The 15,170-nt window shown below is 40.9% G+C and overlaps 1 protein-coding gene across 2 annotated transcripts in view; it reads right to left on the reverse strand.

Annotated features, from left to right (window-relative positions):
* ROS1 (ROS proto-oncogene 1, receptor tyrosine kinase) overlaps positions 1-12,230 on the reverse strand; it is a gene marked incomplete at both ends in the record, with an annotated part of 148,486 nt that extends 136,256 nt beyond the window's left edge. For both annotated transcript variants that reach the window (XM_080700734.1, XM_080700733.1), the window contains 2 exons: positions 1,574-1,618; positions 12,108-12,230. In XM_080700734.1, coding sequence (XP_080556860.1) covers positions 1,574-1,618; positions 12,108-12,230 — 168 coding nt within the window. The remainder of the gene's footprint in view (positions 1-1,573; positions 1,619-12,107) is intronic.
* Between the last annotated feature and the right edge of the window lie 2,940 nt (positions 12,231-15,170).

Genomic DNA, 15,170 nt, shown 5'->3' on the forward strand with positions numbered 1-15,170 from the left:
GGTCCTTTCCAACTTAGTGACACCCTGCTTCAAAATAAAGAATAGAACTGGGCACAGTGGTACATGCCTGTAATCCCAGTACTCAGAGGCTGAGGCAGAAGGATGACAGGTTCAAGGACAGCCTCAGCAAGGACTGAGACTCTCATCAACCTAGTAAGACGCTGTTTTCAAATAAATAAAATCTGACTGTGGGTATAACTCGAAGGTAGAATGCCTCTGAGTTAAATCCACAGTACCACACCAAAAAAGGAAGAAAGAAAGAAAGAAAGAAACAAAGAAACAAAGAAACAAAGAAACAAAGAAAGAGAGAAAGAGGAAGGAAGGAAGGAGGAAGGAAGGAAGGAAGGAAGGAAGGAAGGAAGGAAGGAAGGAAGGATAAAAATATGACTAGGTATGTAGCTTAGTGGCAGAATGTCTCTAAGCTTAACCCATAGTACTGAAAAACATAATAATAAAAGATTGGCCATTTGGGAAGTCTGCTGCCTACTGGCTGGCTTTCACGTGACAGCTGCCCTGAACATTTTTCCCCAAAGCCGCCCTGAGCTCCTACTGGACAGACCCAACACATTTCTCCTTATCTTTCTGGGTTTGTCCCTGTGATGCTATTGGCTGTTCCTTCCACAGGCCACATGTTGCCAAACCCCAAATTTGCCAACTGTTCCTTTTCAGCTCCAGACCCAGATATCCACCCACTCCATTCCACCTAGGTCCCTGCAAGCACCTTGGATCCAGCGTGTGAAACATCTAAGTCCTCATTTTCCACCCTCACACTTGCTCTTTGCCCCATGCACCCCTGCCCTACAGACAAGACCATCGCCAAGCCGTGTCCACTTACCTGGCTGTTAAATGAAATCTGCCTGGCTCCCTCCCTCGCCGACCCGATTTCCTGCTGTGTCCTTTGCCATTTGCCAACAGGGTCATGAATTCATGTCCATATTTAGAGGGATCGTTTATAAACACACACACACACACACACACACACACACACACACACACACATTGTACACCACCATCTTGGTTCTCATAGCCATGGCTGTGATTTTATGCATGTGTCTCAAAAAGTTGAGAAAAGGGTCCTTTTAAACAGAGACTAATTCGTTCATTTGTAAGTCTCTAATCCCTAGCCCAGTGCCTGGTTCATACTGAAGCCTTGAGTCACTAGCCACTAGCCACTTGTTTAATAAGTGAATGCGTATTAAAAAAAGGTAACAAAACTGTAAAGTTTAATTATGAGAAGAAACATTGGAGACCATCTAGTTCAAGGATCTCAGAGGACACATAATAAAGCTAAGTCCCAGAAAAGTTACGTTAGCTTATCCAAAACCACACGGGAATGGCAAGTCAAAATCAGAGATACAATTAGTCTTGTGCTTTTTCTACTTCAGGGAACTGTATTTTTAAATGAATTCCAGAATTCATGCTTCTCACTATTTTCCACCAGTCGTTTCCTAGCAGGGATGATTAAATGAGATTTTACTTTGCAATTATTCTTAGGTTCATAAAGCCTGACTACTGTTCCTTTTATATCAATATATACAGCGTGAAGTTCTTGTCAGTAGAAGCAATTACTCACCGGTTCACTCAGATTGTATGATGTGCCTGTGTCCAGCTGCCTGCCCTAAAATAGAGAAGCAGGTGATGAGGACCACGTATTCATACTGAGCTCAATGTAATCACCGCACCTTCTCTTCTCTTCTCTTCCCTTCCCTCCTACCTCATTCATTCTCTTCTCTCTCTCTCTCTCTCTCTCTCTCTCTCTCTCTCTCTCTCTCTCTCTCCATAGACTGGAGATTAAACCCAGGAAATTCTATCTCCAAGCTACACCCCCAGTCTTTTAAAAAAAAAAAAAAAAAGCATAACAGGGAAGCCAGGCATGGTGACACACACACTTGTAATCCAAGCCTTCAGGAGGCAAAGAACCGAGGATCGCAGTTCTCGGACAACCTCAGCTACTTAGGAGGCTCTTAGCAACTCAGTGAGATTCTGTTTCAAAAATAAAAAAAGACTAAAAAATAGGGCTGGGGTGTCACTCAGAGGTATAATGCCCCTGGGTTCCATCCCCAGTACAACAACACCAAAAAAAAAAAAAAGTAAAACAGGGGCTTGCAAAGGTTCTGTGGGTCTTGTTAAATTGCTGAGGCTGGCCTCAAATCTTTAATTCTCAGTATCAAAAATGGCCACCATGCCATCCCAACTCTGTGTGTGTGTGTGTGTGTGTGTGTGTGTGTGTGTGTGTGTGTGTGTGTAGAGGGGGGACTGAGGAGTGAATCCAAGGGCATTTTACTTCTGAGCTACACTTTCAGCCCTTTTTCATGTATTTATTTTGAAATATGTCTTACTTGGTTGATGAGTCTTGCTAAATTGCTGAGAATACTCTCAAATCTGCAATCTCCTGTCTCAGCTTCTGAAATATTGGATTACAAAAATGCTCTACCACACCCAGGTCCACCACACCTTTTTCTTTTTTTTTTTTCTTTTCAGTACTGGGGATGGAACCCAGGGCCATTCTACCTCCAAGCTACATAACCCAGCCCTATTTTTTTATTCTTTATTTTTGAAACCAGGTCTCACTGAGTTGCAAAAGACCTCACTAAGTAGCTGAGGCTATCCACGAACCACGGTCCTCTTGTCTCAGCCTCCCACCCGACTACCTTTTTTTTTGTTTCCTAAAGCCTGGTGTGGTAGTGCAAGTTTCTGAGCAACATAGCAAGGCCCTGATTGAAAACAAAAAATAAAATTAAAAAAGAGATTTGGAGGTGCTGCTTGGATGTAAATCACCTCCAGATTCAATCCCAGTATCAAAAAAAAAAAAAAAATTTAGTGAGGCCCTCCTGAACTTAGTGAGACCTGTTTCAAAATAAAGAATAAAAAATAGGGTTAGAGTTGTAGCTCAGATGTAGAATGCCCCTGAGTTCAATCGTCAGCACCAAGAAAAAAAAACTTTCTGGAGAAGTGTTGCTTTCTGATTGTTTAGATTGTTTTTTAGATGTAAAGTAAGGAATCAAGTGTTTTAGTCATTGAATCCATCATGACGCCATACAAAATTTTGATGCAAATGTTGGATACAATGCTTAAAAACTCTGCAGGAAACACAGAGGCAGGAGGGAGAGTGTGGCTTTGTGAAGTGGTAAAGGATGATGGCAAGAGTCTCATTCAGAATTAAACATGTGGGTTAACCACTATTCAAGTAAAAAAAAAAAAAACTGCATTATGGGTGAAATTTTTCTAAGAGCAAAAAAAAGATGCAAATCCAGAATGCCACCTGTAATAAAGCATATGAATTCCCTAAATTCCCTGTTTATTTCTCAAAAATTTGCAAAATTTTTTTTGTAGTACTAGGGATGGAACCCAAGGGCATTCTACCTCAGAGCTATGCCCCATCCCTATTTTTTATTCTTTAGTTGGAAACATGGTCTCACTGAGTTGCTGAGAGGCTCAGTAAGTAGCCGAGGCTGGCTTCGAACCTATGCAATCCTCCTGTCTCAGCCTCCCAAGTATGGGGATTACAAGCATGCACCACCACACCCAGCCAAATTTTCAAATTTTAAGAAGTGTTTTGCCATGAGGAAAATGAGAAGAAAAAAAATCAATTCTTTCCTTTTCTCATTCTTTCCTGGCTGTTATTTGAGTGGGATCCTTGTCAACAGGAGCTTTATAAAGGACGGTGATACTGGGCCCGTGATAACTGGTAAGAACCTGAAGAGTATCACAAGGATCTGATCTAGCTTTTATTGATCCTGTGCTCCGTGACTTGACTTGGAACCAGAGGCAGAGGCAACCTACGTAAGTATTTCTAGTAATTCTAGTTGGTGGTGATCAGAAATTCCCCTTACCATTTTGCTGATAGGAACCATTGAATTTGAGAGGCGATTAAGCCAAGAAGGGACTTGCTGTCTGTCCTTGGCTAATCCAGTATTATAAGCAAGTTATGTCTCAGTATCCTGAAAGAACTTCCCACGTAAGATCTGAACATCTGATATGGCCTCCGAATAGCCTGGGGTTTGGTTGGTGTGTGTGTGTGTGTGTGTGTGTGTGTGTGTGTGTGTGTGTGTGTGTTACAGGGGATGGATCCCAGAGACATTCTACCTCTGAGCTACATCTCCAGCCCTATTTTGTTTTTGAAACAAAGTCTTGCTAGATTGCTGAGTCTCACTGAGTTGCTGAGGCTGCTCTGGAACCTGCGATCCTCCCATCTCAGCCTCCCAAGTACTGGGCGTGCAGGCATGCACCACCACACCCGGCTGTCGGATTACTTTTGGATATAACTTGCACAGTGCCAGGCCATCGAATGATGCTTCTAAGGAACTTCTGAAGGCATCTAAGTGGGAGACACTTCGATTCATGGATTTATTCTTTCAGCATATAGTAACTGAATACCTGCTACCCATCAGGCTCTGTTGTAGCCACTGAGGCTAAAGATAAAACGGATGAAAAGGAGGGGGTGCCCTTGGTAATGGACTGTCCTTTTTGAAAACCCCAGGCTAGAGCCAGGTGTGGTGACACATGCTTGTAATTCCAGTACTTGGGATAGTACTGGAAATCACACCATGCCACAGGTAATCAGACACAGAAACCAAAATACAAAGGTTGCCTTTTATTTATTCGATATGTGAATAAAAATCTTTCTAAACTCCATTTCTTAAGCACTTATATTTGTAAGAAAGGAAATATACATATTTGCTTTTATCATTTTGCTTTTTGAAAAGACCTAAATAATAGGGCTGAGATACCCCCTCAGCCCTATTTTTTTTTTTTTTTTTTTTGTAACAAGGTCTTACTTAGTTTCTGAGAGCCTTACTAAATTGCTGAGGCTGGCCTCAAACCTGCAACCCTCCTGTCTTAGCCTCCCAAGTACTGGGATTACAGATGCCACCACACCCAGCTTCACAGGCACTCTTACAAGTGTTCGACACTCAGTCTCACTCAGCCATCTCAACATCCTCCTAAGGTAGGTGCTATTATCCACCCATTGTACAGATGAGACACGGGGAGGCTTAGCAAATTTGCCTGAGGTGAGACTTGAAGGGGTTGGAGCCTGTGCTTCTATTTTATTTATTTATTTATTTATTTATTTATTTATTTATTTTTGGCGGGTCTGGGGATGGAACCCAGGGGCATTTGACCTCCGAGCTACACTCTCTGCCCTACTTTTTATTGAAACAGGGTCTCACTAAATTGCAGAGAGCTTCACTAAGTAGCTGAGGCTGTCCCCGAACCGCGATCCTCCGGTCTCAGCCTCCCGAATGCTGGGATTACAAGCGTGCGCCACCACGCCCAGCATCCTGGGCTTCTGTTGAGTACACAGTGCCTCCTTTACTCTTGGCCAAACTCACATTTCTCACTTGGACCTGAGGATCCCCCGGCAGCGCATCCTAGCTCAATTGCTCCAGTCATCTGCCTCCAAGATACAAGCCCAGTCCCAGATCTCGGACCCTGTTACCCCGACAGCGACTTCCTGGCAGGAGCTCTCTTTTCTGACCTCCTTCGCCTCCTACCCTCGCAAATGGAACAGAGCAGAGTGATCTGCATCTTGACCCCACATCTTATATTCACTCCCAACATGAAATTTTAAATTTAATGCTCTCACCTGACAAAGAGTAGGATGATATTTAATTAATAAAGTTCTGTAGAGATTCGATGATGCATTATATGTATAGTGCAGTCTCTCAGAAATCTGTTATTAGTATTATTTGCAAACTTGCTATAAACAGCCTTTTACATACAGATCTTTGGATACTTATGCAATAATCTCCTCGGGTAAATTTATGGATATGCAGAGCTAATGGTGTACATTTTCAATTTCGAGACTTACCTATCATTTCCTAGAAATCTGTCAATTTAAATCCCAAATAATAGTACCTGCCGATGCCAACTTACTCATACTTTTGCCAACTCTGAATGCTTTTATCTTTTCCAATCTTAAAAATTAATCATTCATTTTTACTTTGCAGTTTTGTGGTTACTATGAGGTTGAATAGCTATCCCACGCTTTTTAGCCATTCATAATTTTTTCTTTTGAAGTGGCAATCTATGTTCTAAACTTATTTTACATGTTTTTATGTTTATAAAGATTGGCAAAAATTATTTATAATTTGTAATACTTTTTCCACATGTTGGTTTTATTTTTATTTTACCCTGTTTATTTTTCTAATAGTTTACAATTTATTTATTTATTTATTTATTTATTTATGCTAAGCTAAGAATTGAACCCAGAGTCATTCTACCCCAGATATACCCCAAACTGATTTTATTTTTTATTTGGAAACAAGGTCTCACTAGGTTATTGAGAGCCTTGCTAAATTGCCAAGGGTGGCTTTGAACCTACAATCCTTCTGTCTCGGTCTCTCAAGTACTGGGATTACAAGCGTGTGCCACCATGCCTGGCTATAATTTACATTTGAAATAGTCAACTATGTTGATAATGATAATGTCCTTTAGAGAATCTGGATTTTGGATTTGTGTGTATGGCTTGTGGTGCTAGGGATTTCACCCAGGGGGCATTCTACCTTTGAGCTATACCCCCAGAATTTCTTATTTTATTTTCAGCACTGGGGATTGGACTCAGAGGCCTACCTCTGAGCTACACCCCCTGGCCTATTTTTTATTCATTTTGAAACAGAGTCTCAATAAGGTACTCACTAAAAGGTGAACCCACAATTCTCTTGTCTCAGCCTCCCCAAAACTGGAATTAAAGGCGTGCACCACCATGCCTGGCTTGCCCTGTTATTTTTAATGTCTTTCTGTTGATTTTTGGTTGATTTATTTGAAACTTTTTTTTTTTTTTTTGTACCGGGGATTGAAGTCAGGGGCATTCTACCTCCAAGCTACATACTCAGCTCTTTTCTTTTTATATTTTTAGTCAGGATCTTACTAAATTGCTGAGGCTAGCCTTGAACCTGCAATCCTCCTATCTCAGCCTCCCAAGTACCAGAAGGATTAAAGGCATGCGCCACCATGACCAGCTCCTTTGAAACCTTAAAAACAATTTTTAATGTATTATCATCCTCTCTGATATTTTTTAAACTACAACACATCATGTTTGTAAGAGTTTTTAATTGTCTGGTGTTGGAAACTTTGGCACCACAACATGCCATGAGCGCCACTGGGACATCAGTCATATAATTTGCCGTTTTGTATTCCCAATCGCATCGCCACAGAGCTCAATAGACAAAGATACCCAGGATTTTTTACTGAATTGAATTGGAACTTCTAATTAAGCATTTCTCAACATTAGTTCTGTAATTGGGATTTTTTATTCTAGAAAAGTATTTTGTTGCCAAAGATTAGAAAATTGTGATTAAATTAAGCCTTTAATTTGCTACTGTGCTCTGTGGATCTATAAAACAAGATTAGCAAAATGTACTTCCACTATTATTTTTTTCTTTTTGGTGGTACTAGGGTTGAACCCAGAGGCATTCCACCTCTGGACTTCAGCCCTTCATCCTCAGCCCTATTTTATTTATTTATTTATTTTTTGAAACAGGGTCTCATTAAGTTGCTGAGGTTGTCCTTGAACCTGCGATCCTCCTGTCTCAGCCTCCCAAGTACTGGGATCACAGGGTTTCACTATCACGCCTGGCCAACTTGGGTGTTTTTGTTCAGCGATTCTGATATTCTTTTGTTAAAGATTATTTGTCTTTCTTTTTAAATTTAAAAAAAAAAAATGCCTCCATATCAGGAACCAGTAAAATCGAAGATGATCTTCACACCAAATACCCATGTTAAACAGACTGGCAGAAGCCAGGCTGTAACCCAGTACTGAGACAGGAAGATCCACAGGTTCCAGGCCATCCTCAGCAACTAAGCAAGACTGGCAGCAACCTAATGAGACCCTGTTTCTAAACAGGAACGTAGAATGCCTCTGGGTTCAATTCCCAGTAAAACACACACACACACACACACACACACACACACACACACACACACACAATCAATAAAACAGGATGGCACAAAAAATATAACGAACTGCATCTCCAGTGCCCCGATCCATGGGTAATGCAGCAGACCATTTACCGGGCTTTCGTCTGCCTGCCCCTGCATGGGAGGCCCATATCAGAGCAGCTTATTCCAGTCACTGGCCACACTGGCAGGCCGTGTGTCTGGTGGTTGCCATCTCATCAGCTCAGCCTGCCTCCGTGGGTGGGGAACGGAAGGCAACTCAGCAGAGGAACAAACTGTCTGCTCTTACTGCCAAACCCTGACATCGAGGGGCCCACGCAGAAAGACAAGGACAAATCAAGCCGAACTAAGCTGAAAGGGGGGCTGCAGTGTTGAGCACAGTCAACATCAGCTTCAATAGTAGGGAATTAACAAATTACAGTGGTATGCTCACATAACAGGACACCCCATTTATTTATTTATTTATTTTGGTGGTGGTACTGGGGTTCCTAGAAGCCCTTCTACCTCCAGGCTACACTCCCAGACGTATTTTTACATTTTTATTTGGAAACAGGGTCTCCTAAGCCAGCGTGCGCGGCTGGCTTCGAACCTGCGTGATCCTCCTGTCTCTGCCTCCCAAGCGCAGGGATTACAAGCGTGAGCCACCACGCCCGGCATTCTTCTCGATTTCTTAATCTCATAACTTTTTGCAACATACACATATTCATATAGTCAGAAAAAATATTTTAATATTTTAAGAAAGAAAACAATTAGTAGTCCTATATTTCCATTTTTAACATTGGATTACAACTGCAAAAAGAAAAAAGGAGCCGAGTGGGCGTGGTGGCACACCCTTGTAATCTCAGCATTTGAGAGGCTGAGACAGGGGGATCATGGTTCACAGACAGCCTCAGCTACTTAATGAGGCCCTCTGAAACTTAGTGAGATCCTGTTTCAAAATGAAGAATAAAAAATAGGACTGGGGTGTGGCTCGGACGTAGAATGCCCCTGGATTCAATCCCCATTACTGCAGGGGGGGAAAAAAAAAAAAGTATTTTTTTAAATGCTACTCTATGAGCCAGGTGTAGTATCGCACACTTGTAATCCCAATACTTGGGAGGCTGAGACAGGAGGTTGACAGGCTGAAGCCTAGCCTCAGCTACTTAGTGAGGCCCTCCACAACTTAATGAGACCCTGTTTCAAAATAAGCAATCAAAAATAGGACTGAGGGTGCAGCTTGGAGGTAGAATACCCCTGGGTTCCATCCCCAGTACCGCAAAAATAAATAAATAAAATATGCCAAAAGTGTGCAACATAAGTTTCTTCTTTAAGCTCCCACAGAATTAAATCTCCAGTATGTTGGCATAATGAGTACTTTTGTTTTAAAATGCATCACTATAGCGTCGTGTATAAACTATATTCTTGGTCTTTTCTTTTTTTATTTTTTTATTTTAATTTTTTTATTGGTGCATTATATTCATACAACATATTGGGGTAAAAAACTTGTGTGTACAAACATGTACTCATCGCTGATTTACCCCCTACCCAATTCCCACCCCATTCCCTCCCCGTCCCTCCTTCCCTTGCTTGGCTTAGTGATTGACTTCGATATGTTTAAGTACATTGTGTGTTTTAGAGATTTTCCTCTTCCCCTCTCCTTTCTCCTCCTTTAGGTTGTCTTATTTGCTCCTCTATGGGATTTCCTCTTTCAAGAGTTCCTCCTATGACCCATTTCTCCCTAACTCTCACATATCAGGGAAAGCATCTGTTTTCTTATTTTTTGTGCCTGACTAGTCTCACTTAGCATAATGTCCTCCAGTTCCATCCATTTCCCTGAAAATGATGTCATTGAGTTTTTTTTGATGGCTGAGTAAAATTCCATTGTGTACATAGCCCACAGTTTTGTAATCCATTCATCTGCTGATGGACATCTTGGCTGGTTGCATCGTTTGGCTGTGGTGAATTGTGCAGCTATGAACTGGTCTTTTCTTCTTTACTGGCAATTGAAGCCAAGGGCATTTGCCTCTGAGACACACCCCCAGCTCTCTTTACTTTTCACTGTGAAGCAAGGGTTCACTAAATTTCTGAGAGTCTTGCTAGATTGCCGAGGTTATCCTGTAACCTGCTGTCCTCCTGCCTCAGCCTCCCAGGTACTGGGACTGCAGGCATGTGCCGCTATGCCCAGCTTGTTCTTGGTTTTTAGATAAGAGACTATTTATTACTCTAAACACTTTAGAGAGCATTTGATTTTTTTTATGGCTAAACGGTCCTAGTATTTATTTATTTATTTTTATTTTTTATAACAATTTTTATTGAACTTAAATAGTCTACATTTACACTATATTTGGTGCCATCTCCCCCCCCCGCCCCCATCTTCCCTTCCCACCTCCCACCAATGGTTGTCCAGGTTAACCATGTCTTATTCATAATTTTACACATGTTCAGGTGTAGACCCTCATTAATCAAGACCAGCCTTCCTCCTCTCCTATCTTACCATCCAAACTTAGCTAATATTTCCCCTTCAATATCTGGAGTCCCACTGGTATTCTTTGTGTTTCCTAGTTTGGGCATGTTAGAGGAAACATATGTATCTTCTTCTTCTGTGCTTGGCTGATCTCACTTAACATAATGTTCTCCAGGGCTTTCCATCTTCTTGCAAATGATATAATTTTGTTCTTCTTTATGGCTGAATAGAATTCCATTGTGTGTATTTCCCACAGTTTTGCTATCCATTCATCTGTTGATGGTGATCTGGGTTGGTTCCATATTTTGGCTATTACAAATTGTGCTGCTATGAACATAGGTATGCATATGTTGCTGTAGTTCTCTGAATTCAACCCCTTTGGAAAGATACCCAGGAGTGGTATAGCTGGATCATATGGTGGATCTATTCCCACCTTTCTTAGGAATCTCCACACAGATCTCCATAGTGGCTGAACTAGTTTGCATTCCCACCAACAGTGTAAAAGAGTTCCTCTTTCCCCGCATCCTCGCCAGCATTTGTTGTTATTTGATTTCTTTATGCTTGCTACTCTGACTGGGGTTAGATGGAATCTCATTTGATTTTTAAAGTTTATTTAATGACCATTTCAAGGACGACTAATCACAAAAGAAAATATATAATACAATATATCCAGAAGACATGGCAACCAGAAACGAGACAAAAACAAATACTCATATTAATTAAAACCAAAAATGGATAGGTATAGCCAAGCGTGGTGACACATTCCAGTACTTGTGAGGCTGAAACAGGAGGATCACAGGTTCAAGGACAGCTTCTTCAAGTAGTAAGACTCTTATGAACCTAACAAGACCCTGTTTAAAAAAATAATAATAATGTGGTGGTGCACACTTGTAACTCCAGCATTTGGGAGGCTGAGACAGGAGGATCGCTGTTTGCAGACAGCCGCAACTACTTAGTAAGGCCCTTTGCAACTCAGTGAGACCCTGTTTCAAAATAAAGAGTTAAAAATAGGGCTGGAGGTGTAGCTCAGAGGTAGAATGTCCCTGAGTTCCATCCCCAGTACTGCAAAAAAAATAAATAAAATAATAAAAGGGGGCTAGTAATGCAGCTAAATGGTAGAATACCCCGGGGTTCCATCCCTAGCACCAAAAACAAAAAAGAGGCTGAATATATAGCTCAGTGGTAGAATTCCCTGGGTCCAATCCCTAATACTCCAAAAAATAAAAACAAATAAAAATAAAAATGAACAGGTGGAAATAAGGAAATTTACAAATAATTATTTCTTTTGAAATAAAGTGTTATTCTACAATGCCCCTGTACCTGCTTCCTTGGCTACCCAACCCCCTACACATTAATTCATCCACAATAGATATACTACTATTGGTCTGAAACTAGAAGGTTTACCCTGCAGCCAACCCCATCTCATATCTTTAGACAAATATTAATGACTTTGCAATCAGTTATGTTAAATGGAATATTTGTAAAGTGTGAAAAATTGATTCCATTTAAGCCTCCTTTACCTAATCCCTGTACTCTCACCCCCCCTAAAAAAATATATGACCAGATAACAAAGGAATGAAACAGCCTGCCTTATCTTCTGCAACTAGGAATATGTTTAACTTACTTCCTAAATAAAACAATCTACCTTGCCTTCCTAATAGTTCAACATGAGGAACGGCTTCATGAAGACAATTCTATCGATTATAACAAGCAGAACGTACGCTCTACTTCCTGCAAAGACAAATATTAGACCAGTGAAACTTACCAGGTTGGTCACACAGGACTTTAAGCAGCTGTTTAAAACTGTGCACCGAGCCTCGGGAACCCATATGCAGCCCAAAGTCACGAAACTGGCGAGTTCCAGGATCAGCCTGTGGATGTTCCTCATCCCTTCACCAATGGCGGATTTTCAGAAGGCTGGTCTTCCGATTTTCTCCATTTTGCTATATAAATTCTTTAGGCTTCATCACCTTGATGGCAAAAGTGGCTAGCGGGTTGTTGTTGTTATTTTGCAATGTAAAAATGTAAAAATTATTGCCTTTTGAAATAATATTTAGATCTTTTAGTTGAGACCTTTGAATCCTACTAGCGGGGAGCAATCACGTAACAGCTATTCCATGACTTAGCTTCCGCTCACTCCCTGAAGGAGAGTCACTCGCTGACTAAAGGTTGGATATTGGAAGAGCGCTTCTCATGGAAAGCAAACAAAGCCCAAAACGTGAATTGCGCTTCAGCAAGCCTCTGACACACGCGCAGTCTGGGATCAGAGTGCTTCAGTGGCCGTCCACACTTTTCTTCTTTGGGGTTGGTTCAACTATGCGGGAAACTGGGCTTTGACCATCTATGCTTTAGCAAACAGTTAACACTATCATGATAAAGAATTGCTGAAAAATCAGAAGCATCCAAATCAAGTGATGCATGAGAGAGGGGAAACAATGCTTTGAAACCATATATATACTTGAGAATTGAAGAGCGGGCAAAACTGAAATTAATTCTCTGAGGGTGAGTTAAAGACAAGGAAGTTCATTAGAGCACTCAAACTTCACTACATATTAACTGAAACACTGTCTTATCAGGTCTATTGAGACAGAACCAGCCCCCAGAGAGACCTAAGATACACACGAGTGTAGCTGCTCTGACAAGGAAATATTGTACACAGCTTCAATTAATCTAGCATCAAGATAAAGTTAGGCTGAAGCATAAATCAAAGAATTTCCCATCTACAGGGTACAGAAGGGAGTCTGGGCAGCTTCTCTTTGAATTGCAGAGTTAGCCAGGCGTGGTGGCACACACCTGTAATCACAGTATTTGGTGAGACAGAAGGATCACAGGTTTGCAGACGGCCTTAGCAAGGACTGAGGCTCTCGTCAACTTAGTGAGACTCTGTTTCCAACCAAAAAATAAAACAGGGCTGGGATAGAGCCTGGAGGTAGAATGCTTCTGGGTCCCATCCCCAGTACCACAATAAATAAATTGCAAAGGCTTAACTCTTTAAGACCAGACTTTTTGTGATACTGTTCATTTTAATGACAAGATCTCAAATAAACTTCCTTGTTTTCTTAAATAAAGGAGAGCATATATAATTTCACTTTCATGAGCCTCTCATTCTAACACATGCATAAGGTTTGTCTTGATCAAACATGGTTTAGTAAACACTGACAAATGGAGTGCAACATGCGCATGAATGTATGCAGAATTCAGACTTACCCTTAACTTTTATCTCCCCCTCAAAAAAACTTGTCTTAGAAAAATTTCCCTGCTGTCTACCTGCCTTTTGTTTACTTTTTGCATTTTGAAAAAAGTAGATTAAAGAATATACAGCTATTTGATGCCTTAATCAGAGGTATCTGGACATCTTTTTACAAAATACACCTTTAAGTCAGAGAAACAAATACCTTGCCTAAGGGATTTTCACATTATAATAAAATATATCTTCTTTGGAGGCTGAGACAGGAGTATCTCAGGTTTGAAGTCAGCCTTAGCAATTTAGTAAGCCCTCCGCAATTTAGTGAGATCTTGTTTTAAAATAAAGAATAAAATGAGGCTCAGGTGTAGCTCAAAGGTAGAATGCTTGGAGGTTCTATTCCCACTACCACAAAAAAGAAAAAAAATTATCTTCTTCACTGTGGTTGTCAGTGCCTTCTGTCCTGTTAGCATGAGTAATGTCTGTAACTTTTGCTTCACTAACAAAATGGACCAACAGATATGCTCCGTGATATTTAAATACATTCTTTTATCTCACTTATTTTAATTTTATTTTGGTGGAGTGTGAAAAAAAAGTAGCCTTCCAATTTCAAGATTTTATAGCTGTGCATGGTGATGCACTCTTGTAATACCAGCACTTGGGAGACGGAGACAGGAGGATCTAACGTTCATGGCCAGCCTTGGCTACTTAGTGAAGCCCTCCACAATTAATGAGACTCTGTTTCAAAATGAAGAATAAAAAATAGGGCTGGAGGTATAGCTCAGAGGTAGTATGTCACTGGATTCGATCTCTAGTGCCACAAAAAGATTTTCCATTTATTTTGGTTTCTAAAACTTAACCAGGACATAAATTTGTATTTGTGCCAGGTGAAATATATTCAAAGATATTTGTTGTGGAATTATTTATACCAGGAAAATATTGGAAAATCCCCAAAATACAACAATGTAATACTGGATCAATCTATTTGCATAATCTTCATAAAATTTCCCCATGTGAGCTCCTTTGAATTTCTTCACAGTGTGATGGTCTCTGAGCAATAAGACTGCTTCTAGGGTGGTATAGAGCTAGGTGAAAATGTGTTTCAGCTTTCAAAACATGAGCTGAATTGTCTTTAGAAATCAGTGTAGCCAAGTGTGGTGGTGCACGCTTGTAAGCCCAGCATCCACAAGGCTGAGACTGGAGAATCGCAGTTCCCGAAAAGCCTCAGCTACTTAGCGAGGCCCTCCATAACTTAGTGAGACCCTGTTTCAAAATAAAGAATAAAAAATAGGGCAGAGGGGTGTGGCTCGGAGGCCAAATGCCCCTGGGTTCCATCTCCAGACCTGCAAAAAACAAAAACAAAAACAAATCAGTGTAGCCAGGCATGGTGGCACACAGCTAGGAGTGGCACACACTCCTAGTTCTTAGGAGGCTGAGACAGGAGGATCACAGGTTTAAGGACAGCCTCAGCAAGTAGTGAGACCTCTATAAAACTAGTGAGACCCTGTTTCCAAATAAGAAATAAAATAAGGCTGTAAGTATAACTTGAAGGTAGAATAGCTCTGAGTTCAGTACCCCCCCCAAAAAAAAATGTCATATCTGCTGCATTCTACTGGCTTCCAGGGAGTTTCAAATCTGCCTGGT

The sequence above is a fragment of the Muscardinus avellanarius genome (assembly GCF_963383645.1).
Source record: "Muscardinus avellanarius genome assembly, chromosome: 8".
NCBI classification, from domain to species: domain Eukaryota; kingdom Metazoa; phylum Chordata; class Mammalia; order Rodentia; family Gliridae; genus Muscardinus; species Muscardinus avellanarius.